This window comes from Leptonotus elevatus, chromosome 9 (assembly GCF_054856555.1).
Source record: "Leptonotus elevatus isolate MCC_2025b chromosome 9, RoL_Lele_1.0, whole genome shotgun sequence".
NCBI classification, from domain to species: Eukaryota; Metazoa; Chordata; class Actinopteri; order Syngnathiformes; family Syngnathidae; genus Leptonotus; species Leptonotus elevatus.
In genome coordinates this window covers 4,904,040-4,919,172 of record NC_141247.1, presented here as the reverse complement: position 1 = coordinate 4,919,172, position 15,133 = coordinate 4,904,040, and the positions used below count along the sequence as shown (strand labels likewise).

Genomic DNA, 15,133 nt, shown 5'->3' with positions numbered 1-15,133 from the left:
ACCTATGAATCGTGATACAAATCGAATCGCCAGGTACTAGGCAATTCACACCCCTAGTAATAATAATAGATCCCAAATCGTAGGGGGGGGGGGGGGGGGGTACATATACAGGAAGCTAAATAAGAAATTATGATTTTTTTTTAGTTGTTGCGGGGTTGTCACAATTTTTTTAAGCAAGTTTAAAAAAATTAATTAACAAGTAGTGGGTTTTTGCTGCTTTGAAGATCCCTTTTTTGTTTATTGCTTAGTTCCTTAGACCCCAATATTAGATTTGGCAGAGTCCCCTTTTGTTGAATTATAGTTATAATACTTTAATTTAAAAAATAAGTTTCCTCCTGTAAACATCATTAAGCATAAAATGTATACACGTATTTAAGGCAAGTTGTAAAATAGTCCTCTTGTTTATGTGTTGCAAATTAAAAATATGAATCATGATGTTTCTACTAAGTATACTTTCTCAAATGTCCTCCAATTTCGATACTATAAATGTATAGGATCGTATGCCGAGAAATGTTTCTTGGGAGGAGCAATATAGCGGCCTCGTGGCTTCAAAAGTCTTGGCCTATTGGCTATCCAGGAATATATACAGATCAGTGGAGGATCGCGTGTCCAGCTTGTTGTCAGAGCTCTGCTTGTTGTCTTACATTGGCGCCCTCTTCTGGTTGATTTTAGGATTACTTGTAGTTTTGCCAAATATGCATGACTACAAAATTCAATAAGTGGTTGCAGATCACCCTGTTGAGCAAAACCTATTACCAATATATATATTTTTTAAATGATTGTTCTATAATTAAGAAGTTATCTTTCTATGCTTCTTATCACGTTCAGGGTCACGGGTCCGGTTTATCACGGCTAACCTTGAGCAAACGGCAGACTAAACAATCCTCTAAAGCAGGGGTGCTCAAGTTCGGTCCTCAAAAGCCCCTCTCCAGCCTGTTTTCCACGTTTCTCACCACTAACACACCTGATTCATGATCAGGCTTCTGCAAAGCTTGCTGATGAGCTGAATATTAGATTCAGCTGTGCTGCAGGAGGGAAGCATGGAAAACAGGTTTGATAGGGGCTCTCGAGGACTGAACGTGAGCACCCCTGCTCTAAAGGTTGAGTAAAAAAAATAATGCAGAGATGTTTTTTTGGGGATATAGACAAATTAATTTAAAGTAGCCTACATTTCATTTTAGAGGTGAGGGATTTAGTCAGGTGTGTGTGTCTTTTACAGATGGCCGTCCGGCCCATGACGTGTGTTTTAAGAAGGTCAATGAAGCTGGCGACATGTATGGCAACTGCGGCAAAGATCTGTTGGGGAAATACAGAAGCTGTAAGGAGAGGTGAGATACACATTTTGCAATCATTTCATTCGAATCCAAAAGATAATTTCATGATACTTTTTTGTCGTTTGTGCCAGAGATGCTAAATGCGGGAAGATTCAGTGTTTATCTTCAGCATCCAAGCCAATAGAGAGCAACGCGGTTCGCATCGAGACCACGGTGAGCGTGGGCGACAAGAGGGTGCAGTGCATGGGAACGCACGTTTACAAGATGGGTCAGAGGGACGAGGAGGGGCAAGGAGACACGCTGGACCCGGGCCTCGTCATGACCGGCACCAAATGTGGAGACCACTCCGTGAGAATTCAATAACGTCATACATATTGTCATGTCTTGACTCGTGTTTGTGTGATGAAACATTTGCCACTTTCAATAGATTTGCTTCAATGGCGAATGCCGTAATGCGTCTTTCCTCAAAGCTGATGACTGCCATTCCAAATGTAACGGACATGGGGTGAGTTTTGTATGAAAGTCCGAATAATTCAATCTCATCGAGACTCATTTATGTTGAAGTGAAGAATTGCTTGGGACCGTATAATGATAATAATTGTATACGTGCCGCAATTAAGATCTCCCCTCAAATAAACCTTTTTTACTCGTCAGGAGAAATAACCCCAAAATATCGTGATAGCATACAACCGGCACATCAAGTGTCGTAACCACATTAATCAATCATTCATTGTCAATTTATTCACTTTATGATATTGATCAATTATTATATACTATATAGTGTAATATAGTTACAGTGCATCCCAACCTCATTGTAACATTTATTTGCAAAATAAAAACAAACTTGATGGCCACTTTTAATAGTGAAATAAATAAATAAATAGTGATCAATTGTAATCTTACTTGTGTTGAGCTATTTAAAGTGCTCCTATTTATTTATTTATTTATTTATTTATATACGCCATGAATTTGAGGAAGTCAAGTTAAGTCAGTGCTCAGAGCAATTGCCTCCCACTATGGAGAATCTGGGTTCAAATCCCGCTTGGACCACATTTTAGTACATTCGATGGTTTGATACTAAACTGACTATTATATCAGGAAATGGATTATAATTTCTCTGAAATGATTATATCTCACCTTAGACAGATTGCAGTTCTTTTTATTCGTTTGTCATTTAACTACAAGTAAAAAAAAAAAAGGTCATTTTCACATCATTTATCTTTCAAATCTTAGCATTCAGTTTTTCAACATTCTCATGCAAATTCTGCAGAAATTGCACTTTGTCTAGTTAATAAAATAAAAATGCAACTGTATTATGGTATAGTATATTGTTCGAATTAACCTTCATTGTTTGTGCAAAATGCATATTATTCACTGTTATTGAGCATTATTATAAAAAACAACAACTTTAAATCAATCTATTATGTGGCCTGAAAATGTTGTTGAAGTGAAAGATTGTGACGGGAAGTTGCCATCTCCTCATCTGTCGCCAGCTGTGCAACAACAACCACAACTGTCACTGCGAGAGCGGTTGGGCCCCGCCTGTGTGTAACCAGAGGGGGCCGGGCGGGAGTGTGGACAGCGGACCTGTCATCAGTCACAGTGAGACCACGTCTTTCAGCATGATATGATGATGAATAGCAGTTATTGGTTCATACTTTGTATTCCAACAGGCAACCTCCTTCCACTTGTGCTGGTCTTTCCTCTGCTTCTCTTTGTTGCGCTGGCTGTCGGGCTGCGTTTTTGTTACAAACACAAACTACAGACACGTAAAACATCCACTCCGCTTCCTGTACCAAGGTAGCTAGCGCTGAAATCGCCATTCCTGAGTTGGTTTGTATTTTCTTGACACGTTTGTGTACGTGCTTGTGTTTGGACCGCCAGTTGTTCGGTCCCAGCGGAAGACAAGCCTCTGCGTGCGGACGCTCGTGTGAACGGGCACACCAACCCAACATTCTTGCTCAAAAAACAAGACTTGGAGCAGCAGGTAAAAGGCTCCGTTTTGGAAATCAGACATTATAATCCTGGTTTTGCTCCTATTAGCACGCCTGCCGCAATTTTCAGCAAGCACCAGTCTTTTTACGCTCTTTGCTAGGGATAGACTGATTATCGGCTGGGCCGATATTCAGTATTTTGATGAATATCTACATCGGCCATTTTGAGGAATTATATGGCCGATAATTGATCCATTTAAAAATAAAGTGTTAACTTCAGAGAAGTAATTATTTACATTTTCAAAAATGTCCTGGGAACTCTCTGCACCTGTTTTGTTTGAAATTAAAAGTAAGATAAGTGAAGTTTTAACACAAGTTTTTATTAATTTATATAAGACATGCTGCTGCCCCTGGTAGACCCTTGAACTTTTCGTTAGATTTTTAAAACAAAGATGCCAATTGAACCCAATTTTTTTTTTAAACTTCTATATTTTACGAACCCTAAAAGTTGTTCAATAAACATATGCTTAAATAAAAAAAAAAAAATATATATATATATATTAAGAGCTGGAGTTTGTATTTCTTCACATTTTGATGCCAAAATTTTCCCTTTTAGTGAAAACGAATATCGGCTCCAAATATCGGTTATCGGCGTCCTTGACTGCTAATAACCGGTATCGGCCCTTAAAAAAAACATATCAGACTAGTGCTGTTACTATCCAATATTTTTAGAATCGATTAATCTATCGATTATTCAATCGGTTAATCGACTAATCTGATTCATTTTAATTTTGTATTAAAATGTATTACAAAAGCATTTTTTCCCCGATTAATGTTCATTAACCGGTGATTGGTGTTTATTTCATACTTCGTATTCGTATAGTGATTTGAAAAAAAAGGTAAATGTAAAAACAGGTGTTTGCAAATGTCTAATTAATAAATAATTAAGATAGTCAGTCTTCTTTCATGAAGGACATCAGTGAACAATTACTTTTGATATGCTGAAAATCAGAATATTTGGATAATTAAAAAAAAAAATGGCTTCAAACAATTACTTGATTATTAAAATAGTTGTCGATTAATTTTGATAATAAATTTCTTGTCGATTAATCTTGACAGCTCTGATCACTACTATTTGCGCACATTAGTAAAATGTGTGTTGTTTTTTTCCACAGAGAAAATCCTCTCCTCGTCTGAGCCAGGCGTATGCAACCCGGCCCAAACATGTTGCAGTGCGTCCTGCCGTGAAGCCTCCGCCTGTGCCAGTGTTGGTCGTGCAGGACAGTGAGTCTCGGAGTCTTATCCAGAGACAATCTTCATTTCAGAGCAACAATCCCTTTAAAGATGAGCCGAGGCGAAAGCAGGCTCCTCTGCCACCTGCATCTGCACTTTCCCCTTCTACAGCTCGTCCAGAGCCGCCCGACAGGCCTCCGCCACCTTGTCCTGGCAACAGACCGGCAACGGTGAGTCGTAATTTATGGATTTATGTAAAGCCCTGTGTGAAATATTAACCGGATGCCATTTTGTTGTGACTTAAAGCACCCATCGAGAGGCCAACTCGTCACCACTGATGTGCTGCTGAAGGGAAAGGCTGCTTTGGCTCCATTTGCTGAACATAAAACGACATACAGGTAACTGGTGTCAATTCAGCTGCATTTACAGTGTGGGTTCATGTTGTGATGGCGTGTATACTGTGCAATGATGGAGAATTCCACTACAACATACAAGAATGAAAACCATAATAATGTGTTGAATGAATTGCTCTCAGATCCATTATTGCCTTTCAAACATCTGGCAAAACAATTGGCCAATTGAGCCAAATGGCCGATTATTTTCATCTTAAAACGTTACCATCGAAGAAAACCGAAGTTTCCAACGCTGTAAAAGTATCCTGAATGCACTATTTTACTCGCGTAGTATTAGCAACTAGCAAGTGTGTAGTGTATGTTATTCTGGTTATTATGTTGTTCCCCAAGCGTCCTTTAAGCTGTTTAACGACATCCCAGTTGGAGTTAACTGTAAAACTAAACGCACGACAATGAGAATTACATCCACTGTATATTTAAATACAAAACATGCTTCATTTTTAAAACATCGCTAGCCTAGCGCTAATGCTAAGGGAGGAACCCATTTAAATGCTCACCGGAAGTTAGCATCGGAGTGTTTTTCCTTCAAATAATGAATATTCACACACATACCCACAGGTAAGATAACACTACACAAATTCACACCGTAATCATATTGTTTCTCTACTTCCAGATCTTGAACCTCAGGGAGATATTGAGGACCAATTTGATCCCGTAGACACTTGACACCCTGGACCTTTGGACTACATTCTATTTATGCGGTGGCCAAGTGTGAAGAAATGTGAATGATTTCATATATCAGCGATGTTGGAACAATGTTGCTGGAGTATTTATTCCCAAAGCAAAGAAGAAACATGAATGTTTACATAATCAAAGAATCATGAAGCCTTTGACTTATGCGTTAAGTCCATATTTTTGGGTAATATTGGGATTTAAACTGGACCAGTCAGACACGTTACAGAAGAGATGCATGTCATTTTCATGAGAGACTTGTGTCATAAATGATCTGTTATTTTTCATATTATTTTAAAGGCCATTTTATATTTAATGTGGGATTTTTTTTTTAATAGGTTTGTTTGAAGACTTTTGTACATAGCGTAAATATTCTCTAAAATATTGTCATCTCTACACTCTACTGGTGGTGAGATTTTTGTTTTGCCCAAAAGTTGGTGCTTAGCTGGAGCTTTCATTTTCATGTCTGCGAATCTTTCCTAAATTGCACCATAATTTTAATTTCATCAAAAGTGGAATCCGTGTAAATGAGGATTATGTGTTGCTTGTCCTTCATGTATGCATCGTTGTCAATGGTGGGCATTGCAACAGAGCATGACAGTGTCATGATGAAGGTACTTTGGGAAGTAACTGGTGTTCTCACGTGGAAACACAGCTGCCATATTGTGTCTTCTTCAAAGATCTATGCAAACTCAGGCATTGCAACTTTGAATTTGCAACTGGAATTCAATAAATTATTTCATGTTTCACTTTCTTTGTCACCTCTTTGAGGGTTTCTTCAGTTCACACTAATTATTTGGATTTCATTAATTGATTTCACTTTTTATTTGCGTTATAAAATGAATGAATGAATAAATAAATACAAATAATTGTGACATGAAAGAATCAATCTTGCTGTAACTGGTTCACACAGCCACATCGGTGTCTTTTGCTATGCTGCTTGCTCTCCAGTGCTGGTAACACGTTACTTGAAAATGCGCACAATTTGGAGTAACGACTAGCATTACTTTCTCTAATCAAGCAATCAGACTATGACTGTTCTTCAAATATCAGAAAACGATGCTATGTAGAATGTATTTACTTCTACATGCAGTTAATGACAAATTGACAATACAATACTGTAAGCAGCACCTTTCACCACCACAAGTGGTTGCAGTTAACCGCCTGCAGGATACAGCAGTGAGAAATAATTGACAAGACAAATAAAGAGAAGGGTCTAGCTGCAGACCATGGGCGAGTGGAGCTTTACCGGAAACACGTGACCTCCAATTCCGTCTTACGTTTTTTTTTTTTTTTTACTAAACCTAAACGTAACTATAACACTAAACATAACCATAATCTTACCTCAAACTAACATTGAGTAGTATTATTTGTATTTTTTAATATATCTTGCTGTTTTTTTGTTTTCTGATTTTGTTTTCTTGAGAGAGCTCAGTATTGTTCATTCGATAATCTTACCGATTCAACATGTTATCATCATTGCGAGCTCTCTCTCTCTCTTTTTTTTTTGTGCGTGAGTGTGTGCACATGTGCGTGTGTGTGAGTTTGTGCTCATTAATTCACCTGAAAACTATTAAAAATCCATACCCTTCACCTAAACCGAATACTTCAGAATCCCGATAGAGTCCCAAAGTTGTCAGGAGACCCGAGGAGTGATCAAAGAAAAGAGAGAAAAGTGAAATCCACAGACATCAGCCTCCACCGAGAGGAAGAAGCAGATTGTGTTTGAATTTCGGTAGATGCTGGTGTGGTGGATCTGGCATGCATGAAAAACCTCCACTAAAGAGGGGAGCAGTCGACCCCGGCCAGGACAGGGCAAGCACAACCCCCCAGGGGCTCCAAGCCTCGGCAGCGCCAGGGCACAGCCCCCGAGACCCGCGGGGGCCACCGGCCGGAGAGCAAACCCAGGAGCCCGGAGTGTAAAACAGGCGGTTGGAGCGTACCCTGAAGTGTTGGAATTTGTTTCTTTACCATATTTTTTAACTTGCAGATCATGTAAAAAAAAATCAGTTTTTTTATTTTGTATTTTTGAAGCAAGTTTGCATATGATATAAACGTATTATCTGAGAAAAGATGGTAGATATGTGTAATTCCTTTCTGCTTCCACACACCTAAATAAAATGATTGGTTGTTAAATTGAAAGTCGGGGTTATGCCATATGGGAGAAAGCCCGCAGGGCTCCAATTGGGATTTTGTCATTTCTAGTGCCTTCCACCAGGCGGTCAGGGAGGCGGAAATCATTGTTTTTCTTTTAAAGCAATTGTGTCGCTTAATCGATGTTGTAATAAAGAGTAAATCTAAAAGTTTGACGTTATTACAATCCTTCTGTTCAAGTTCCAGCCAACAGTTAGTATCTCTGTTGGGTTGTGCCCATAGAATGATATATTGTAGCTGGTTAGCTATATAGTAATGCATACAATTTGGTGCCTCTAGACCTCCTTTGGATTTACTTTTCTGAAGAGTCGATACACTCATCTTTGCTTCTTCTTTTTTTTATTCCAGTAGAATTTTGGAACGGCCGAGTCCAACGACTGGAATCAGTTAGACGTAGGTTTGAATAGAATCATTGAGAAAAAAAAATATTTTGGGAAAAACTTTCATTTTAATGGTGGCTATTCGTCCTATTAGAGAATATTTCGCTGTTTTAATTAAGACAACTGTTGGCGCTTTCGTCTCCACCGGAAACACGTGATCCCCATTTGAACACCAAAGTCGTAGCGCAGCGCCACTGAATGGCGAATGTAGCGTAATTGCAATACATCGTTGGTTTGTCTGAACAACTACGTGGATGAAATCTCATTCATGTCGTGATGGAAATATTAATTCACAAAAGCATTAGCCTCCGTGAATTTTGAAGTCAGTTAGAATATGCATATATATATTGACCTGGTGCTGTACTAGACACGGCAGCAAATTAAGTGAACCTGTCTGTTTGTTCACTTAATTTGTCATGTACATTGCTGTCAAATTAAAACTGTTGACTGAACATTGAGTGATGAAAAAGTGAGGAAAACAATGTCAAATTTCCTTTCAATTTAATTAAAGTTGATTTATTTATGCTTCTAGAAAGCCTACTCCTCAATTGTACATGATTGTTGGATTAAGCATGCTGCAGTACCCTGAGTCTTAAGTGGCATAAAACGCCCATAGTTATATATATTATTATTTTTTTAAACAAAAAAAAACGGTCTATAAATTTTACGGCAGTTTAGGTGGGTGCTGAAAGTACTGTACATCATTCTGTACTCTGCAGGCAGCTCCAGTTCACAACACCTGTAATTTTTTTTATTGAACATCTTTGTAGATCGGTGTCATTAACAGACACGGCAGCTTTCCATTTGAAATCCCGCTCTTGCAAATTCAATCATTTTAAAATTTATGGCTCGAATGCAAGTACTTGAAAATTTTGAAATAACTCACAATTAAGGACTCATAACTTTTTTTATTTAGGTGTAAACAAATAACCCATCACATGCAATTGAAAACAAGTTTGAGGATAACACCCTGTAATAATATGCAAACACTTTTTTTTTTTGAGTAAATCAACCGACTCCAAAAAAAAAAATTTTTTCACTGTTTGTTCAATTCACATTTGTATCGTTTATTCTTCCATGTATTCCTCAAATAGGTTGTCTTTGACATGAGGCTAATTGGTTTTGTATCTAATTATTATAGTTTTGAAGTTATTGTAATTTTTGTATGGGTACCCCACTTTTCCATAAGTGGGGTCAAAAATGACCTAAAAGTACTTTCTATGGAAGGTTAACCCTAAAAACATTAGATTTTTATCAACCGTGATTGTCAGGTGTACATTTACTGTTGATCCAAACATGTAATCCCAGCAGTCTGACCACCCTGGTCATTTTTACAATAACATACATACGTGCTATAGCAGCCCAGCTAAACGACACACCGTCGTGGCGGCCATTTTGGCAGGGGCAACGTTCCCATAAAATGTATGCAATGTATTGACTTTGAAATCATGTCACAATTTGCTAATTTCTTAACCAATTTTGATGAGGTTTACTTTTTTGTCGATGCCAAAATGTGCTATGTTCACATCAAGAATTGAGAACTTGCTCTACAAATGACGCTGATAGAGGTAGAGCCTATTATGGAGTTTGAAATCTCAGATCTGGGCATACGACTCTAACTAAGGCCTTCGTCAATCTCTTAAACTGGGATAGATGCCACGAACTTACGACTTCCGGGTTTCACACATCAGCGGCGTTTCCGTGTTCCAACACTCGCACCCCCACCCGTGTGTCCCCCAACTGCGTGATCCCGCACATCGGCAGGAGCGCGCAGGGCGTCTCAGCTCTCTGAAATGCTTCGGACAACTGAGACAGACACACTCGCACCCGTTGACAGGAACGCGCAACCGAGGGGCACAAGGATGGAAGCGCAAGTAACGGAACGCGGCCCACACGTCGCAAACCGGAACCGGAAACAAAGCAAAAAAGAAGTCCCGCCTCCTCCGTGGCATATACCCCATAGCAATATGATCGGTTTGTTTACGATTGTATATATACTTATGTCCATTTTTGTCTTCTTCTTTTTATTTTATTTTATTTTATTGTTTACATTTTTACATTTATGGGATTGCACAAGACAGCGACGAAATGCTACTCTTTAACAATGCACGTCCAATTAGGTGGCAACGCTTGTGTAATTTTTGTGTTAAATAGTCTTGTCGGTATCTGCTGAATGCATCTATTAAAGTTGTAATCTAACTGAGTTACTTTAAAAATCAAGTAATCAGTAAAGTAAGCAAGTGCAATTCTAACCAATTTTTTTATTTTTTGGTAACTGTGGCAACACTGCTTTTCTGGTCTACCCTAATCAAAAGCCAATACACACACACACGCACAAACACGCACATTCACGCACACGCACGCACACGCACACACACACACACACACACACACACACACACACACACACACACACACACACACACACACACACACACTTATACCTATAACTGTGTACTGAGGATCCTCAATAGAAATGATGTGACACTTGAGGGAAACAGACAGTTTTAATTGCAAGCGCCCTCTCCCGCTGAGCACAATTAGTCCGACTAGCATGTCACTTCCTGCGGGGATTCATTTATAAAGATGATGATTGGCTGAGGGATGAAACACCCCCGCCTTTTCTCACAGCAGGGGGTCACAGCTAGGGGGCAGTAAAGAGACAACTCAGCCCCACCGAAAGACCTAATTACGTTTTTGACACCTCGTGTTGATTATCTCAACCTTTTCAAAACATTTGCTCTCTGATTAAGGCTTGATTAGTTTATTCACCCTGATAAAAATGGATCTCGTCTCACCTACAGTAATGTGATATTATTAGCATTTGCACATGAAGCATTCTGGTCAACATTAAATGTGTTACTTCTTGTCTTCAATGTTGATAGCCAGGTCTCCACTCCAGGGACTGGCGGTGGCTCATGTAGTTAAATGTTGCTCTCATTGAGGCGCTTGCTTCAGGCAAAGAAAGGTCAACATCAATGATTAATGAGTGGGAAAATGTCAGCAGCTGGGGAGGCCGTAGAAAGACATTTTAAGGGTGGTTTTTTTCCATCCAACATTTTAGACAATGCTGAAAACATATGGCAGCATAATTTGAAAAATAAATCATCACCCAGCTGGACAGTTTTCTTTCAAATTGTTGATGGTTTAAAAAGACCGCTCTTGACCTATCAGCCTATCAATGATCAATGAGGAGCGGAGAGTCCATTGAACGGGCTCCATCTGAGTTCAGAGGAGAAGCCCTAATTAGAGAGCGTAATGGATGCCCTTATGAAAATATATTTAATGAACTGATGTCAGTGGGGGATCATCCGCTGATTTATAATGCAGATAGTGCCTCGTCCACAGACTTGACCATTAAGGTACACTCGTTAGAAAGATTACTTTATTATAACTTACACATACATGAATGCAAAAATAACATGACTGGAATCACAAACCTACACAAGCACAAAACACTGGCATTTAAGAGAGAGGGTGAAACAACAGACAACAAACTAACTGTTAAGGAAATCTGAAGCCGGATTTGAACCCGGGCACAACGAACACCAGTCCTTTCTCTTGACCACTGGACTAATTCTGCAACAGAAGACCTTATGACATTGTATGTAATTGTAGTGAATATGTCAGTATATACTGAAAGCTAACCATTTAATAATTTCAGTGAAATTATAATGCATTTCCTGATTGGGATATGGCCATGGATATATTTGCAATGTACAGTCGGAGGTGGAATTTGATCCCACGACCTCCTGGTGCCTGGGCAATGCACGAAGTGCGCCACTGAGGAGGATCACAGAGCGGGTAATGATGATCAGTTGTATGTAGGGAAGTGGGCATGCAAAGTGGGATTTAAGAAAAAGTTCAATGTCAGTCCCATTGAAAATAAATGGGGGGAAAAGTTGATATTTAACGTTAAATTGTGCTAATATTGTAAATAATGTGGAATCAGATGATATATTCCCAAAATGGCGTGAATTTTTGAAGCAAATTTGAACTGTGTAAATTGGATGTAATATGTAGGAGTTTTTGCACATCAAAACTTTCAATGTCTATCTCATTGAAAATGAATGGGAAAAAAGTTGATATTAGACGTTAAATTATGAGAAAACTGTAAGTAATGTGGAATCAGACGATATTTTCCCAAAATGGCGGGAATTTTTGAAGCGTTGAAATTTGAACGGTGTAAATCGGAAGTGATATGTGGGAGTTATCACATGGCAATACATACATACACACAATTACATACTAGTTCTATTGTACAGTCAGTTAAGCTCTGATTCAATGTTTATATTTACTGAATTGATATATTTGAAAAAAAACTAAGTTGAGTTAAACAGGACCTGGTTTGAATAATTGTGGGCTTAACTGTCTACAATCCATACAGTTGACATTTTTCAAATAAACAATGTCTTACATAGATAGTACAACAGTACATTTAGTTGTCTCCAAAAGATCAAGACAGAAATATACGGAACCCCAGTGAACTTGCAGTGCAGTCCAATTCATGAAGAGAATGACAACGTCGCAGAGATCATTGCTGGTTAATTGATCTCCTGGTGGTCCTGATGCTCCCACGGCACCGGATCATTTTCATCCAAATGTGAGCCGGACTCCCTCTCGTGCCAGAACTGCTCCACGTCGGGCAAGACGAGGCCGTCTTTGTCGACGTCGCCTCCTCTGGCTGCGGCGTGCTCCAGTTGGGCATCTCTGCTGGTTCCCGGCTCGGCGCCAGATGATGCGAGGTTCCTCTCGGCCCACTGCTGGCCGGACGTCTCCGGTCTGGGACAGGGCGACTGGAGCGAAGTGGGTTTGTGAGGTCCGGGTTTGGGCTTGGAAGGAGGCTGCTTGCGCAGGGTGAGGCGCCTCCACAAGCCGCGGTAGCCTTCTCGGAACTCTTCGGAGAGGGAGAGCACGATGAGAGGGTTGACGAGCGACAGAGACAAGGTGAGCATCTGAGCCGAGAGGGCGATGAGAAGAGGAGGGGATGAGACGACGCTCTGCGATCTCCCCTCTAGCGAGTGGCGCTCCCAAACCCACACCACCCACTGTGGCAGCCAGAGGATGGCAGTGGCCACGGTGAGATTGAAGAGCATCAAGGTGAGCTTCCTGGACCTGATCTGCGTGCGCAGATTCGGAGTCTTGCTGGAGCGGCGCTGACATTGGCCGTAAGCCTTCCAGAAGTACAGGAGGGAAAAGCTGAGGGGGGCACAATAAACCCCCAGCGGGTAAGCCTTTATGTACACAGACATGAAGTCCCATGCTTCAGGGGGGACCTGCAGCACGCACATGAGCCCGTGGAGCCCCCGTTGCAGCCTGGCAAAGAGCCAGTGAGGGACGGGGACGGCGCAAGCCGGCAGCCAGATGAAGAACAGCACCAGCAGGATGGAACCCAGGTGGATGCTCACCTGCTTGGTTGGGTTGGACACGTAGCGGTAGCAGGCTTTGGCCATGACGGCCACCGAGAAGCTCTTGGCCGCCATGCACGCGTGAAGGAACCAGTCGGACGTCTTGCACACGAGCCAGCCCAGCGTCCAGCTGGCCTTGGAGTAGGAGGCGGCCCGGAAAGGCACGCTGAAGAGCAGCACCAGGCCGTCGGTGAACATCAGGTTGAGGATGAGGGAGTTGATGAGGGACAGTTTGCCCTTGTGGGCGTTGGACAACAAGATGGCCACGGCGGTTACATTACAAGCCAAGCCCAAGATGCAAATGATGCCCAGGACCGCCGGCACCAGAACCCTCAGCTCGCCGGGGTCCAAATGTTGGAAGGAGCTGCCGTCGTTGAAGGACCACTTGCTTAGGGAGCTGTTCATCACCGTCGAATTGTTCACAGACAGTTTGTTCATCTCTCAACAAATTGAAAATAATGGCAATAATGGCAAAACTAAAACAAAGGAAATGATTTCCCCTCTAATTTATTTTGATATTTTCAAAATAAAACCCATTGAATGCCGTATCAATCGTCTGTCTGTGATCTCAGGGGAGCGGTTGTCTGCCTGTGGATTTATTCCAAGACACGACTGCAGCTTGGGCGGCGATTTATAAAGAAGCTGTTTGATTGACAGCTAGGGTGCCCAGCTGACAAAAGGCGGTCGACACGGATCTCACGGGGCCAATTAAGAAGCCCACACAGAGATAGGGACCATTTTGTAAGACTTACCACATAGTAGTGAGGGTTATTTTTGCACGAAATCAATCTTATTTCAGTGTTACAGTATTTCTATTTCAAGACAAAACAAATGGAATGCCGGAATGCTGCGCAATCATCTTGTTCGTTTTTTTGTTAGTGTTTTTAAATATTTATGATATTTGATTCATATTAGATTTTTTTTATTTTAGGAATTCATTGTGTTTTTTATCCCCTAATTTACTTATAGGCTGCACTAATAGGAGACACTTACATTTCGTTGTACATCTGTTTGTATAATGACAATAAATCTATCTATCTATCTATCTATCTATCTATCTATCTATCTATCTATCTATCTATCTATCTATCTATCTATCTATCTATCTATCTATCTATCTATCTATCTATCTATCTATCTATCTATCTATCTATCTATCTATCTATCTATCTATCTATCTATCTATCTATCTATCTATCTAAATTACTGTCAACAGTTCACAGTTATTGTTGTTGAGTAAAAATAGCAATGAGTAACTAAACAATGTGCAATTTCTAGAGAAATTGTGTGTGCTAACATTTACTAACATAAAAAAACTGATCAGAATAAAATGCTATAAGTATAATAAAAATAAAGGTTAGAAACAGCGTAAAATAATAAGTAAAAATAAACATCCGAATAACATAAGTGTGGCCGGCGCTTGTCACATGGCTAAGTTTTCATCTTGCGTAACATTTCCTAGCTAGAACAAAATGTTAGCTAACGCCTACCTAAACAACATGAACTGTCTGTGACCTATGGTTATGCAGCAGACATGAGCCCCAGCAATAATAATAATGTTATTGAGTGGTAGAAGATATTTGCCACATCGCCTTGTTTAAGTAAGGTATGACAACGTCGAGCTTACGTCACAAGTCAAACTGGCTCGGTGAATACAAGCTCTCC

At 40.2% G+C, this 15,133-nt stretch overlaps 2 protein-coding genes across 2 annotated transcripts in view; one reads left to right on the top strand and one right to left on the bottom strand.

Moving 5' to 3' along the window:
• Window positions 1-6,289, top strand: part of adam19b (ADAM metallopeptidase domain 19b) — a 35,107-nt gene extending 28,818 nt beyond the window's left edge. Inside the window, exons 15-23 of the mRNA XM_086085484.1 lie at window positions 1,220-1,328; window positions 1,406-1,622; window positions 1,702-1,779; window positions 2,768-2,876; window positions 2,948-3,074; window positions 3,159-3,261; window positions 4,384-4,671; window positions 4,748-4,839; window positions 5,468-6,289. Of these exons, the coding sequence (XP_085941610.1) occupies window positions 1,220-1,328; window positions 1,406-1,622; window positions 1,702-1,779; window positions 2,768-2,876; window positions 2,948-3,074; window positions 3,159-3,261; window positions 4,384-4,671; window positions 4,748-4,839; window positions 5,468-5,474 (1,130 nt within the window). The 3' untranslated portion in view covers window positions 5,475-6,289. The remainder of the gene's footprint in view (window positions 1-1,219; window positions 1,329-1,405; window positions 1,623-1,701; window positions 1,780-2,767; window positions 2,877-2,947; window positions 3,075-3,158; window positions 3,262-4,383; window positions 4,672-4,747; window positions 4,840-5,467) is intronic.
• Window positions 6,290-11,500: 5,211 nt separating this feature from the next.
• On the bottom strand, window positions 11,501-13,917 carry gpr151 (G protein-coupled receptor 151). Its single transcript, XM_086085342.1, has one exon. It carries the CDS (start codon window positions 13,904-13,906, stop codon window positions 12,605-12,607), a length of 1,302 nt encoding a protein of 433 aa, XP_085941468.1. The 5' UTR covers window positions 13,907-13,917; the 3' UTR covers window positions 11,501-12,604.
• Window positions 13,918-15,133: the final 1,216 nt, after the last annotated feature.

What these genes read in the sequence shown, in the direction of transcription:
- gpr151 (XM_086085342.1), bottom strand. Translation starts at nt 13,906, where the DNA reads ATGAACAAACTGTCTGTGAACAATTCGACGGTGATGAACAGCTCCCTA.